At 38.4% G+C, this 15,136-nt stretch overlaps 1 protein-coding gene across 2 annotated transcripts in view; it reads right to left on the bottom strand.

The window, feature by feature from the left end:
• Positions 1-15,136, bottom strand: part of PIK3CG (phosphatidylinositol-4,5-bisphosphate 3-kinase catalytic subunit gamma) — a 190,865-nt gene that overhangs the window by 56,767 nt on the left and 118,962 nt on the right. For both annotated transcript variants that reach the window (XM_053716569.1, XM_053716570.1), the window contains exons 3-4: positions 9,465-9,530; positions 6,479-6,704 (exon numbers count right to left, since the gene is read on the bottom strand). In XM_053716569.1, the coding sequence (XP_053572544.1) occupies positions 6,479-6,704; positions 9,465-9,530 (292 nt within the window). The remainder of the gene's footprint in view (positions 1-6,478; positions 6,705-9,464; positions 9,531-15,136) is intronic.

Genomic DNA, 15,136 nt, shown 5'->3' with positions numbered 1-15,136 from the left:
GAGGTAGTTCCGTCCGCATGGCTCTAAACTCCTTGCTAGATAGGGTATTGCAGAACGTTCCCCTCAGCTCCGATTTTAGCGTGCCTGATAAGTCAAGAAAACAGCTAGCCATTTGCCGGTCCAGGTACTGGAGCAAGGTGTACAGTAGCTCTGAATTCTCCTCCATATTGTAAAGAGCCTCAGGTTCTGTCTAAAGTCAGTATCAGGGAGAGTAGGCCCCGGTAACTTCCTCCCATAAAAATTGTTAGTCGCCAAGTTAGTCCTATGAGCTGGCTCAAGCAAGTTAACCTTCGGTTAAGGATTAATTAGCAGTTATCCACATGTAATATTAGGTCCATTTTTACTGAAAATAATGGCTATTTTTTTATTTAGGCATAAGAGCTCCATATTTGTACGTCTAGTCACCTAAGCTGCTGGCTCTGCCCCCCTCGCGCTGGGTAATTTTGACTGTAAGATTCAATTTATGGATAAAAAAAATATGAAATAGAGAAATGTTACTGTCATTTATATGTTTTGAATTTGTTTTCCTTTGCATTGAATGTTAATTCTACTAGACAAACAACGAATCAGTGGTTTTAACACACATCTTTGAGAACCGAAATTCAAAGCTAAATGTCTTTCATTCAAAATAGAATGTTGAATCGCAAATATATATATATATTAAATCAGTGATTTAGTTAGTGTAAGTCTACAAGAGAGAACATTCAAATATGTATGCCAAATAAATGTAATGTTAGGCAAATATTCAAACTTACATTTGAACCAAAAAGGACATCAGTGTGGTCTAGCCAATCTGTCAGTAGTTTTCTGTGGGACAAGGCCATTAAATTTTTTGAAAACTCAGTTTTGTCCTGTATTCTATATTATAATTTTTTTTAGAGGGCGGAATGTCAAAGTTGTGCAAAGTAAAATGTTAACAGATGATTACATTCACTTCCCCATAAATTAATAATATTAAAACTATATTGCAGTATGTAAATTCATTATTTTAAATACCTCTGAATGTTTGTTTTTTTTTCACTGTACCTTGAAGTCAAACTCAGTACTACGTATTACAAGATGATTGTTTTGAATCCCACACCTTAAAGCATCTGAACTAAATTTGTGTTCCCAAGCTACAATGCGTTGTGGTTACTGAGAGGGACTTTAGCTATACATTTAACCTGGGGCTGGCTCTATAAAGGAACCCATGTGGTATTTGACAGGGGTGGCACAGGGAGAGAATATATAAAAAAAAAAGTAATTACTTCATGTGGCTATCCAAAACAGTACACAATAAATAGAGGGAGGGCAGTGCTATGCTGTATAGTGCCATGCTCACTAGCCAAAAGTTCCTTTACATGTGTCACCATTTTGTTAAGTGTGCACAGTGCTACACTTCTTACTCCACATGAGCAGGGAGTCAGCAATAAAATCTATTCCCTAAATTGGTTCACTCTGAAGAACAATTCCTGCAGCAAAAATCCGTTTCAGAAATCCACTGACATGGTCCACAGAAGCCACGAGTTGTAAGTAATGCACTGAAGCCTGCTGTACTGCAGTAATTTATAGGTGTATTGGGCTTTTCAGGTTCTGGCTAACAGTGTTGTTAAGAGATATGTCTCTCATATAGGGCCATGAGTTGTAAGTAATGCACTGAAGCCTACTGGTACTGCAGTAATTTATAGGTGTATTGGGCTTTTCAGGTTCTGGCTAACAGTATTGTTAAGAGATATGTCTCTCATATAGGGCCATGAGTTGTAAGTAATGCACTGAAGCCTACTGTACTGCAGTAATTTATAGGTGTATTGGGCTTTTCAGGTTCTGGCTAACAGTGTTGTTAAGAGATATGTCTCTCATATAGGGCCATGAGTTGTAAGTAATGCACTGAAGCCTGCTGTACTGCAGTAATTTATAGGTGTATTGGGCTTTTCAGGTTCTGGCTAACAGTGTTGTTAAGAGATATGTCTCTCATATAGGGCCATGAGTTGTAAGTAATGCACTGAAGCCTACTGGTACTGCAGTAATTTATAGGTGTATTGGGCTTTTCAGGTTCTGGCTAACAGTGTTGTTAAGAGATATGTCTCTCATATAGGGCCATGAGTTGGGTATCAGCATGCTGTTGTGTGAGACTTCAATCTGCTGAGCTTTAAAATATAGATTCTAGAAAAAGGACGGAAAGTTAGTGGTATCATATCATTCCTAGACCCAGGTAACATTAATAAATATATATATTACCCCAATTCTGAAAAAGTTGGGACAGTAAGGAAAACGCAAAAAAAGCAAACAAAAAGAGTAATTTGAAAATTAAATTCACCTTGTACTATAACGAAAACACAATATTAAAACATTATTTGATGTTTTACTTTGTGAATTTAATATATGTTTGAAGACATAGGGGCATATTGATGCCCTGTGTTTCCGGCGAGCCTTCAGAAATGATCAAGCAGTAACCTGTCCGCCTGCTCTCTGGTGGCGGACAGACATTGCCAGAAATCAACCAGTTCGAATACGATCGGGTTGATTGACACCCCCTGCTAGTGGCTGATTGGCTGCGAATCTGCAGAGGGCGGCATTGCACCAGCAGTTCACAAGAAATGTAATACACATATTTAGACATATATATATATATATATATATATATATATATATATATATATATATATATATATATATACATATACATACACATACACACACACACACACTGGAACCCTTTCCAGTCAAACACCTTGCCATATACCATATCCATTTTAACATATGATTTTAAACAACTTTCAAATTTACTTTTATTATCAAATATACTTCATTCTCTTGTTATCTTTAGCTGAAGAAACAGTATTGCACTACTGGCAGTTAGCTGAATACATCTAGTTAGCCAATCACAAGAGACAAGTGTATGTAGGCACCAATCATCAGCTACATCCCACTAGTGTAGGATGCGTGCGTAATATTTTTCAACAATGGACACCAAAAGAACAAAGCACATTTGAAAATAGAAGTGATTTTAAAAGTGTCTTAAAATTGCATGCTCTATCGGATTCTTGCAAGTTTAATTTTGACTTTCCTATCCCTTTATTATTAAAATTATATTTTTATTAAAAGGTGAGTGTAATAATATGAGTGTAATACTTTATTTAATATGTTTTTGATGTATTTTGTAAAAAAATTTTTTTAACCCTTACACTTTACTAAGTTTCAAGTTGTGCTAATAGTCCAGCTTAATTTCGGCTTTTGCTTGAGTGACAACTATAACTTTCAATTAGTAATACAAATGCTATTTAGCTCGGTCAGAATATCCATTGAAAGTATAGATTGCAATAGAGCGATGTCGGCCACGCTAACCCATCTCTGGTAAATTGGATTTACCATGGTCTTCTAATATCAAGTTACGCGCTAATGTTACTGAGGCCCAGCAATACCGCTTATTGTGACCCAAGCTATCATTAGTGCGATACTTGTAATATGAGTTATAATTTATTTAGTTTATGTTTATGATAAAAAAACCTTCAAGAATGTAATATTCCGTCTCTGTATTGTGCTCTATAACCGAAAGAGCATATTATAGCTGTTAAATCCATAAATGTCACTTATTTGTTACTGTGCACTGCTTCTTTCACAGGGAGAATACATAAGATGATGGTGCCCAGTATAAATATGTAGAGGTCAGTAGCAGACCTACTCAACAGAGGGCTTGGTGCAAACATTTCTTTGGTCCCCCCAAAGATAACTTAGTAGTAAGCAATAGTAATAATATAAATGCTGCTCTAAATAGTCATTTTGAGTAGATAGATAAGATGGACCTGCAACATGCACTAATAAAAGGCTTCCCTGCATTATGATTGTACACACGTTTATGTATTTACTGGCTACTATCGGCCTCCCTGGTGCACCAATGGTAGTTCTGCCCCTGGTAGAGATTTACCAACTGGTACCTGTAAGGGGTTAAAATAGGAAAATGGCTTTAAAGACAGATGCAGAGACAGGAGGAAAAACAATATTGCATATTGAATAGAGCTATTATAATTGTGCTCAGCAGATAATGAGGCCTATTTATCAAGCCGTCAACCGCAAATACGCTGGAATTCCGCAGCGTAATTGTGGCGAGCTTGATTCCCCTTAGTTATCAAAGCCTACAGACCGGCAAAAGGTGAAATCTGTGACGTAACATACGATCCGCCGGTCTCAGTCCGACACAGATCGATGCTTATGTCACTACAGATGTTCTGAATGCAAATTCGGCACTGACTACTTTTGCTAGTTAACAAATACCTACCAGGTACGCTCGCCACTATTTCAGCCCAGCGTACCTGGTTTTCAAGCGGCGGATGCCATAGGAATCAATGGGAGTCTGAAAGCAGCGAAAGCTCATGTTCGCTGCTGCCAGATATCCCATTGATTCCTATGGGAGAAAAAAAGTTACGTTTACACCTAACACCCTAAGATGTACCCCGAGTCTAAACACCCCTAATCTGCCGCCCCGACACCGCCACCACCTACATTATATTTTTAAACTTCTAATATACCGCCCGACACCGCCGCCACCTACATTACACTTATTAACCCCTATCCCGCTGCTCCCGGACCCTGCTGCAACTAACTAAAGGTATTAACCCCTAAACCCCTGGCCTCCCACATCACTAGCACTTACTAAACCTATTAACCCCTAAACCGCCAGCCCCCCACATCGCCATAAACTAAATTAAACTATTAACCCCTAAACCTAACAACCTGCTAACTTTATATTAAATATTAACTCATACCTACCTTATAATAAATTTAAACTTACCTTTAGATTTAAATTAAACTATATTAAACTATTAATGAACCTATCCTATTATACTAAAATTACATTAAACTATATTAAACTAATAATTAATCTACCCTGTTATACTAAAATTACATTAAACTACAAATTAAATTAACTATATTATATATTTAAACACCTAACCCTACTCAAATAATTTAAATCTACAATAAAAAATTACAAAGTTACAAAAAACTAACAACTAAGTTACAAAAAAATATAAACACTAAGTTACACAAAATAAAAAAGAAATTATCAAAGATTTAAACTAATAACACCTAATCTAAGAGCCCTATCAAAATAAAAAAGCCCCCCCCAATAAAAAAAAACCCCTAACCTACAATAAACTACAAATAGCCCTTAAAAGGGCCTTTTGCGGGGCATTGTCCCAGAGAAATCAGTTTTTTTACCTGTAAATAAAAATACAAACACCCCCCCAACAGTAAAACCCACCACCCACACAACCATAGCTTTCATCCTATTGGCTGATCCAATCAGCCAATAGGATTGAGCTTGCATTCTATTGGCTATTCTAATCAGCCAATAGAATGCAAGCTCAATCCTATTGGCTGATTGGATCAGCCAATAGGATGAAAGCTCAATCCTATTGGCTGATTGCAACAGCCAATAGGATTTTTTCAACCTTAATTCCGATTGGCTGATAGAATTCTATCAGCCAATCGGAATCTAAGGGACGCCATCTTGAATGACGTCATTTAAAGGAACCTTCATTGTTCAAGAACACGTCAGAAGAAGAAGATGCTCTGCGCCGGATGTCTTGAAGATGGAGCCGCTCCGCGCCGGATGGATGAAGATAGAAGATGCCGTCTGGGTGAATACTTCTGCGGGCTTGGATGAAGACTTCGGCCGGCTTCGATAAGGACTTCTGCCGGGTTCTTTGAGGATGGATGTGGGATCTTCAAAATTGTAAGTGGATCTTCGGGGGTTAGTGTTAGGATTTTGTAAGGGTTTATTGGGTGGGTTTTATTTTTAGGTTAGGGTTTGGGCAGCAATATAGCTAAATGCCCTTTTAAGGGTAATGCCCATACAAATGCCCTTTTCAGGGGCTGGCAGTTTAGGGGTTAATAGTAGTGCTAGTGATGTGGGAGGCCAGGGGTTTAGGGGTTAATACCTTTAGTTAGGTGCGGCAGGGTCCGGGAGCAGCGGGATAGGGGTTAATAACTTTATTAGAGTTACGGTGGGCTCCGGGAGCGGTGGTTTAGGGGTTAATAACTTTAGTTGCGGCTGGGTCCGGGAGCGGCGGGATAGGGGTTAAACAGTTTAGTATAGTGGTGGTGTTTAGTGACAGTATACAAATAAAGCTGGGAAAAAGCCGAAGAGCAGCGAGATCGACGACTGTTAGTTACTTGGTGCGCGGCTTTTTGACAGCTTTTTATATAAATATGGAGAGCGTATTCAGGTCCGCGGCAGCGATGTTAGGCGAGTGTATTGGTGCCGTTGAATGCAAGTAAGTTGACGGCTTGATAAGTAGGCCTCAATGTCCCTTTAATTCAAACAGCTGAGTGTCTGATGAACTGAAATAGCAATGAAAAGAAAGCCAAAACTCTGGAGCGGAGTTTGAATTTTTTGGTTGGCAAAATGTATTGGATGGGAACAGGAGCCACACTGCAAACAACATTATTCAGTTAACATTATTTATTTGGAAAACTGTATAAAGATGTACTACTATACCTTGGGTGGTTACATCGTACTTCTCAGCAGAAACTAATTTGATCTCCATAGTGACTTTATGAAGCAGCTCAGTAACCTGAACTTGCTTCTTAAAATCCTGCAGCATTGCCGTGCCACAGCCTCTCAGATACGCTTCCAGTATGACAGCAAACCTTTGTTGATAATGCATTGACTGAGCAATTTCACTTCTCAGAAACCAAAACAAGAAGTGGCCGATCCGTTTGCTCTGGAAAGTGAAACAAATGTTGAAATAATTCCTGTTAATTTAGTTCCTTAAAATGTATTCTCATTCAACAATGACATGCCTGGTTTGCATAAATATATTGTAAAAGGCAGCCATTGTTCAATGCATTGGAAATTCTGCATGAGCATTAAAAAACATTTATAGGATTTGCACAAAAATATTCTACTCTGGTATGGCATGGGAGCCTTAAAGGGACAGTCTAGGCCAAAATAAACTTTCATGATTCAGATGGAGCATGTAATTTTAAACAATTTTCCAAATTACTTTTATCACCAATTTTGCTTTGTTCTCTTGGTATTCTTAGTTGAAAGCTTAACCTAGGAGGTTTATATGCTAATTTCTTAGACCTTGAAGCCCACCTCTTTCAGATTGCATTTTAACAGTTTTTCCCCACTAGAGGGTGTTAGTTCACGTATTTCATATAGATAACACTGTGCTCGTGGACGAGAAGTTATCTGGGAGCAGGCACTGATTGGCTAGACTGCAAGTCTGTCAAAAGAACTGAAAAAAGGGGCAGTTTGCAGAGGCTTAGATACAAGATAATCACAGAGGTTAAAAGTATATTATTATAACTGTGTTGGTTATGCAAAACTGGGAAATGGGTAATAAAGGGATTATCTATCTTTTAAAACAATAAAAATTCTGGTGTAGACTGTCCCTTTAAAACCTAGTGATGGTAAATCCTAGAGTTTCAAAAACACTAGGATATACCATCCCTATAAATAAAGGTTACCTTCATTCATCAGGTTAAAAGAAAATAATGAAAAGGTGCCTTTATTTCAGCCTGCGGCTTAAATACTAAGCCAATCGGCTCTGGTGCCACAGGGCACTGCTTGTTTTTTCAATGAGGTGATAATATATAAACAAATACAATCCATGCTATACTAAGCTTAGTTGGTTATATATAGAATGGATTTACAAGAAATTTTAGTTTTTAAACACAACAATTTCCATCCATTGATAGTGGACTACAGACAACAAATTTACATAAAATTTACTTTGAGTGCCATTTTTGGGACTCGTTCCATAGTTTGCTCATTACTGATATGGGCTTTTTATGTGCCTGGAAACTCAATGTAGATTCTCAGCAACATTAATGGGACATTCTGGTTAAAATTTAAATGCACATATTAATTATATATTTGAATAGAAACATATTTGCAATATACATGTATTGGCTAAATGCTTCTAGTAAATGTTATCACTGTTTTAGTGTTAAAATTTGTCTCTGCATGTGCAGAATATCTAGATAGTCCCAGTGCATCAGCTTTTTAATTCCTGCAGCTGTTCAGAGTGCCAGTGGGGTCTGGATAATGTCAGCGATTAAAACAAATTGAGTAATTACCAGATGGTACAGTCACCTTAGGCTCTCTGAGCAAGTGTTGCGTTTAAAATGCTGGTGCTCAGTGCATATTTAAATACTATTTTGAAAAAGCCATAGCTTTTATTAGAAGCAATTTTGCTAATACATGTATATTACAAAAATGTTTCTATTTAAAGCTGAAATGTATCCATGTGGATTCCAATTTTGGCTGGAATGTCCCTTTAAGTAACACAAATGGGTTCAGTTGTCCCTTCACCAGCTTAGAATGTCAAATGGGTGTTGAGGGCAAACCCAGAGACCTGGGGTAAAATGTCTTATTGTTTGAAACTGCAACTTTTACATAATTCTTCATCATCGCCTAGATTAGGAATGGTGCCGTAACTGTAGCGCAAGTGCAATATTGTTTTTTTTTAGGCTCTCTAGAGCGTCTTCAGCCTCTCTAGCCTCACCAGTCCTTATATTAAATAGTATTTAATAACATAAATACTGGTGAGACTAGAGAGGATGAACAAGGTCTAGGGAGCCTAAAAAAGCCAGATTTGGCACTTGCGCTACAGTTAGCGCACCACTTGTAATCTAGGTGCAAATAAGAAAAAACTTGTATTATGTAAAAGAATATAAATAATACTAAAGAAATAAATAATAAATGTAAATAAATCCTGCCTGGTGGAAAAAGTCTGTATGCTAGTAAAACAAACAGTGTCACTGATGTGCTAAAATAGCATATACATCCACTTGATTAAAGAATTAAAACTTAGCATTTATTGTAGATACAAAATAGTAAAATAACAGACCTTGATAACATCAGATTATAGCATTGACAAACCTCTGATGCCTTCTATGCCAACTGACGCGTTTCGCCGGAGCTTTTTTCAAAGACGACAATGTTTTCACATTTACATCACAAACTGTAAATGACGTATCAGGATTACATGACCAATTGGAAAACCAGAGAATACACAATGAGCACTGTTACTATTAGAAATGTGGACACTTTAGTAACAGTTTTTATACACTGTAATACACAGCCATTTAAAGAGTGGGGTTAGAGGTTTGTCAAAGCTATAATCTAATGTCATCCAGGTGTGTTATTTTACCATTGTTTCTACAATAAATGCTACATTTTAATTCATTAACCATGTGGATATATATGCTATTTTAGCACATCAGTGACATTGTTAACTAGCACAAGGACTTTGACCACCAGGCAGTATTTATTAACATTATTTGCTTCTCAAGTGGCCCCTATAGTTTTAGGGACTGCACTATTACGCTGTTTTGGGTCAAGCGCCAATAAACCCTGCATTTAATTTATAGCTCTTTAGGAAGTACTTTCTGAATGGTTGCAATGCTAAAGAAATACCCAGAAAACTTGCAATGATTAACAAATAATATATATATGTTATTTTAATTCTTACTCTTAATGCACGTTTTAGTAGGAACCTGGATAAGGCACTGTCGTGATATGGTTCAAACTTTACAGCCTAGAGATAAAGAAAGTGAAAGAACACAAATGAACAAAACAAAGTACATCCCATACATAATCCTTTAGTATGACATTACTTAAAGCGATGGTAAGTTTACATGTTTTAAAATCATGTCCAGAATCTAAGCAATATTTTACAGGGACTTAATTTAATCAGAACTAATAAATATGCGCTGTAACTTTTTAATCTAGCCGTACCATTCTAATACCCCATGTTCCGGCCGCCTACTTTTAAAGTAATATTTTTTGTGAGCTTACGGTTTGAATTGTTCACCAATCAGAATCAATTGGAGAACAGTTCAAACCTTTAGCTCATGAAAAATATTACTTTTGAAGTGGGTGGCCGGAGCGAGGAGTATTTTAAAACATGAACAGTTTACAATTACTTTATTATGTCAAGCAGCTAACTGAAAGTTATAAAAACATAAGTTTTACAACATTTTTTTAAATAAATAATCGCATATAATAGATGCACTCTTAAAAATAACAATTAAACCCCAGTGACTCGGATAATCAAAATAAAATTATGCATAATATATTATGCATAAACAGTCCTGTGCTAAAGTATTAGGCCACCATTAGATTTGTTGTTTTAATAAAGTTTTAATGACCATCCACATTTATTTCTCTTTATTTAGATACAAACAGAAAATACAGGAAATATGTACACAAAATATGAAAAAACACAATTTTCAGAACAAAATGGCTTCTTCACGCAAAAGTCTTTAGTGTGACCTTCCTTGGCACTAAGTACATCTTGAACTCTTTTGGGGAGACTGTTCTGAAGTTTTCTGAAGTAATCTTCTGGTATATTATATTATATCAGGCTTCTTTCAGCACTTCCCAGAGTTCTTCTTTAGATTTAGGTTGTCTTGTATTTCTTTCTCTGTCCAGGTGATCCCATACTTCCTCTATAATATTCAGGTCTGGACTCCATAACTGTCAGTGTTTTATCAGCTCTTTTTCACTCCAAATATGATTTCACTGCATTAGCAGTGTGCTTGGGTTCTTTATCAGGCTGAAAAATAAAACAATCCCCAATCAGGCGCTTTCCAGAATGAATGTTATGATGAATTAAAACCTGTCTGTAATTTTCAGCATTCATGAACCCATCAATTTGGACAATATCGCCAACACCACTGGCAGAAACGCAGCCCCGAACCAGGACAGACCCTCCACCAAGTTTCACTGAAGGCTGCAAGTTCATTCTTCCATCTTTCTCCAGCTCTTCTTCTCACATACTGTTGACGATTGGACCCAGAAATTTTAAACTTGGATTTGTCACTTCATAATACTCTTATCCACTGATTTTCATTCCAATCTTTGTGAGATTTAGCATATCTTAGCCTTTTCACCCTGTTCTCCTGCCGAAAAAAGTGGTTTCTTGGCTGCTACCCTTCTACAAAGACCATTCCTGATAAAGCTTTCTCAGACTGTAGAAGGGGCAACTTGTCATCCCAATGAAGCTGCCAGGTGCTGAGCCAGGTCCTTGCTGGACTTCTTCCAGTCTCTCAAAGAAGAAACTCTGAGAAACTTCTCATCATATTTTGAAAAGTTTCTTGGTCTTCCATCCCCTTTTTGTCTTTAACCTCTCCTGATTCTTCAAATTTCTTTATAACAGCTTGAATACCACGTCTTGAGTATCCAGTTTGTTTGCTGATATGCCTTTAAGAGTGGTGTTGCTGATGCAAAAGTATGATTTTATGTCTGTCAAATTCTGTGATCTTTGGCATTTTGAATGGAATGATGTGATTGAAAGTTAGTCTTATTAGCAAGCTTTCAATAAATTAAACTCATACCACATGTGTATAATGCTCAAGCATGTCTTGCACAAACCTACAATAATAGACCTTTTTCACAGCAGTCATTTTGGCATGAAATATTAAGAAAAAATACAGGTGTTAGCAATGCCATTAATTATGGTTCTATTTTATTTAGGTTTACGAGCCAGGTTCCTGCTATTGCTCAAGTATAAGGGAAGGTCACACTAAATACTTGCCACTATAGCCTATAGAAGCATTTTTTTTTCTGATTATTCTTCTGTTTCTTTAATACTGCATAAACATATCCTGTATTTTCTGGTTGTATTCTAATAAAGCGACAGAGAAATAATTATATATATGGTCATTATACCATTGCTAAAATAACAAATCTAATGGTGGCCTAAAACTTTTACAAAGTGCTATATAAATACAATAAATATATATATATATATATATATATATATATATATATATATATATATATATTATGTATGTATATATCAACACACACACTAACAGTTATATATATATATATATATATAGCTTCACTAAGTTATAATTGTATGGTGCTAAAAAAGAAAATTACTTTGAAAACAGCTGCTGGTACATGAGGAAAAACAATAGCATGTGGAGTAAAGATGTGCAGTAATTTTCGGAACTAATGCACATTCGTACAAAAATTCAGATTTTTATTTTCATAAACAAATATCTAAATGACTACAACAACAAAATTAAAAAAAAAACTGATTAAATTAATCAGTATTTATTTATTTTCCTTAAATAACTTTTAAAGGCTTAAAACTTAACTTAATGCGTTCTAGAGTGTGCGCTTACCCGATCCTCTTCTTGCCAAGCCCCTGGCCCGGCTAACAGGAGGCTTAGCACTCTCGGCACCCAGGACCTGCATTAACTGTCAGTAAGAGGATCTGGTTAGTCCGCTCTCCAGGGTGCATTGGAGTAAGTATGTACTATGTAGCTACAGGTAAACTTTTCACTTGTAGCTTTGAAAAATGTACCTTTGTTTAACGTAAACAAATGTAAAAGTTTAACGAGCAGTGCAGGCAGCGAATATTCAGGGTAACTAATTTCCTCAAATAATGATAATAAAAATTTTGTATAAAACAAAATTTTCTTCCCCGCACATGACTGATGGGGAGTAGTAATCATTCTACTATAGTTACAGAATGGAATCTTATTAAACACAATATTTTGCCAACTATATACCGGAGAGCTTTGATCATATACATGACTTCTGTAGCCTCATTTTTGTCAACTTTCAATGATGGGATCGGGTCACGGGGGAGTGCTTTCATATAGGAAGCTGCTAAGGTTTCAGGACAGTGGAACTGGTTAATTTTCTAAAAATGCTAGTTCTGCAAAAAAAAAAAAAAAACACACAAAGGGGACTGCAATGGCATACAGATGTGAAATTATATCACTATGTTGGTCTTCAATGAGATTGTAAAACTGTGGCCAGGTTTATCGCAATAAAATTCTTATGATAAGCAGGTATAAATGGGTAAAATTCACTGACTCACTAGACATTACAAAAATGATCCTACATGACATATGCAGGGTCTCAATATGGGTGGGAGAGCTTTCTATCTATCTATTGGGTACTTATAGAGCGCAAACTAATCACCCCTGAGGGTCTCAAGGCTCTAAGGGAAAGGGGATAGGAGAAGGGGGGAGGGGATGGGCATTCAGTCGAAGAGCCAGGTTTTGAGGTCCTTACTTAACTTTGTAAGGGAGATGGATTGTCTGAGGTGCAGCGGGAGGGTGTTCCATGTCTTTGCTGCCATGTGGAAGAAGGATCTTCCGCCCGCTGTGGATTTGCTGAAGCGGGGGATGACTGCGAGTGCTTGGTCGGCCAATATGAGTTGTCTGGCGGGGGTGTAGAAATTTAAGCGGTGATTGAGGTATTCGGGTCCGATGTTGTGTAGGGTCTTAAACGCGTGGGTAAGGAGCTTGAAGGTGATTCTCTTGTTGATGGGGAGCCAGTGAAGGTTCCTTAGGTGTTCGGTGATGTGGCATTGGAGAGGGATGTCAATAATGTGAGTCTGGCTGAGGCGTTCTGGATACGTTGGAGTCTCTTTTGGAGTTTGATGGTGGAGCCGGAGTAGAGTGCGTTGCCGTAGTCTAACCGGCTGCTGACGAGGGCATGGGTGACTTTTCTTGGTTTCGGTAGGAATCCACTTGAAGATTTTTCGTAGCAGGTGGAGAAAGTGGAAGCATGTTGAGGTTATGGCATTGATTTGTCGGTCCATGGAGAGTGAGGAGTCCAGGATGAAGCCTAGATTTCATGCATGTTCGGTTGGGGTTGGAGGGTGACCGAGGGTTGTGGGCCACCAGGAGTCGTCCCATGCGGATTTATTGGGTCCGAGGAGGAGGACTTCGGTTTTGTCTGTGTTCAGTTTGAGCCGGTTGTCCTTCATCCAGGCAGCGACTGCTGTCAGGCCTTCGTGGACATTCTTTTTGGTGGTGGTGGGATCTCGGGTGAGTGAGATGATTAACTGGGTGTCATCGGCAAAGGAGACGATGTTGAGGTTGTGGCATTGGACGATGGCGATGTTGAAGAGGGTGGGGCTCAGCGAAGAGCCTTGTGGTACACCGCAGTTGACTGGTGTGGATTTGGAGGAGAAAGGCGGGAGTCTGACTTTCTGGGTCCTACCCGTGAGGAAGGAGGTGATCCATTCCAGGGCTTTGCTGCGGATGTCTAGGAGGATGAGGGCGGCGGTTTCTCCTCTGTCGAGCATGGCGCGGATGTCACCTGTTGCAGCGAGGAGGGCGGTCTCGGTGCTGTGGTTGCTTCTGAAACCAGATTGGGAGTGGTCCAGGGTGTGGCTAGCCTCAATGTGGTCAATAAGTTGCAAGTTGATGGACTTCTCTATGACTTTGGCCGGGAAGGGGAGTAGAGAGATGGGGCAGTAGTTATTAGGGGCCGTGGGGTCTGCCGACTGTTTCTTCAGCAGGGGTTTCAGTTCCGCGTGCTTCCAGATATCCGGGAAGGTGCCGGTTTTGATGGAGCAGTTGATAGTACGGCGGAGTTCAGGGGTGATGGTGTTGCTTGCTTTGTTGAATATGTGATGGGGGCATGGGTCCGAGGGTGCGCCGGAGTGGATGGATTTCATGATTCTGAGGTGTCATCTGTGGCGACGGGGCTCCAGATAGTCCATTTGTGGAGAGGGGGTGGCGAATTTGGGAGGGGTGTCGTTGGGTGTAGTGGAGGTTGAGTTATGAGGCGTGAACGTGTCATAGATGTTGAGGATCTTGCGGTGCAAGTGTACAGCAAGGGTATTGCGGAGGTCCTGGGAGGGTGGAATGTTGGTGGTGTCGCTGTTGGGTTTAGAGAATTCCTTGATGACTGAGAACAACTCCTTGCTGTTTTGTGCATTAGAGTTGATTCTGTCTTGGATGGCTGTTTTTTTGGCGGTTTTTATGAGGTGGTGGTGGGTGGTGATTGCTTCCTTAAAGGCAGCTTTATCCAGAAGAATCTTGCTGGATCTCCAGGTTCTTTCCAGTCATCTGCAGTGGCGTTTGGAGTCCTGGAGGGCCGGTGACGGTTCATGTAACCCTGATTATACCCATAACGAAAGAGGGGGTTGTAATAGTATAGTTTATAGGAACAAATTTGATGTTTTATTTGCTGTGAAAAAGTAACAATGTTGCTATTTGGTTCACTCAAACGATTATGTTAGAAATCTATCAATATGTTGAAAGCTCAAATAATAACAGATGTCATTTATATGACAACTTAATAATGTAGCTTGTTGTTATAGTTTATATATTTGACACACAGTTATTATATGTTGTTATAGTTTATATATTGTCTGATATCGGA

This window comes from Bombina bombina, chromosome 6 (genome assembly GCF_027579735.1).
Source record: "Bombina bombina isolate aBomBom1 chromosome 6, aBomBom1.pri, whole genome shotgun sequence".
Classification (NCBI taxonomy): domain Eukaryota; kingdom Metazoa; phylum Chordata; class Amphibia; order Anura; family Bombinatoridae; genus Bombina; species Bombina bombina.
The sequence above is the reverse complement of the archived record's forward strand: the minus strand, read 5'-3'. Positions and strand labels throughout refer to the sequence as shown.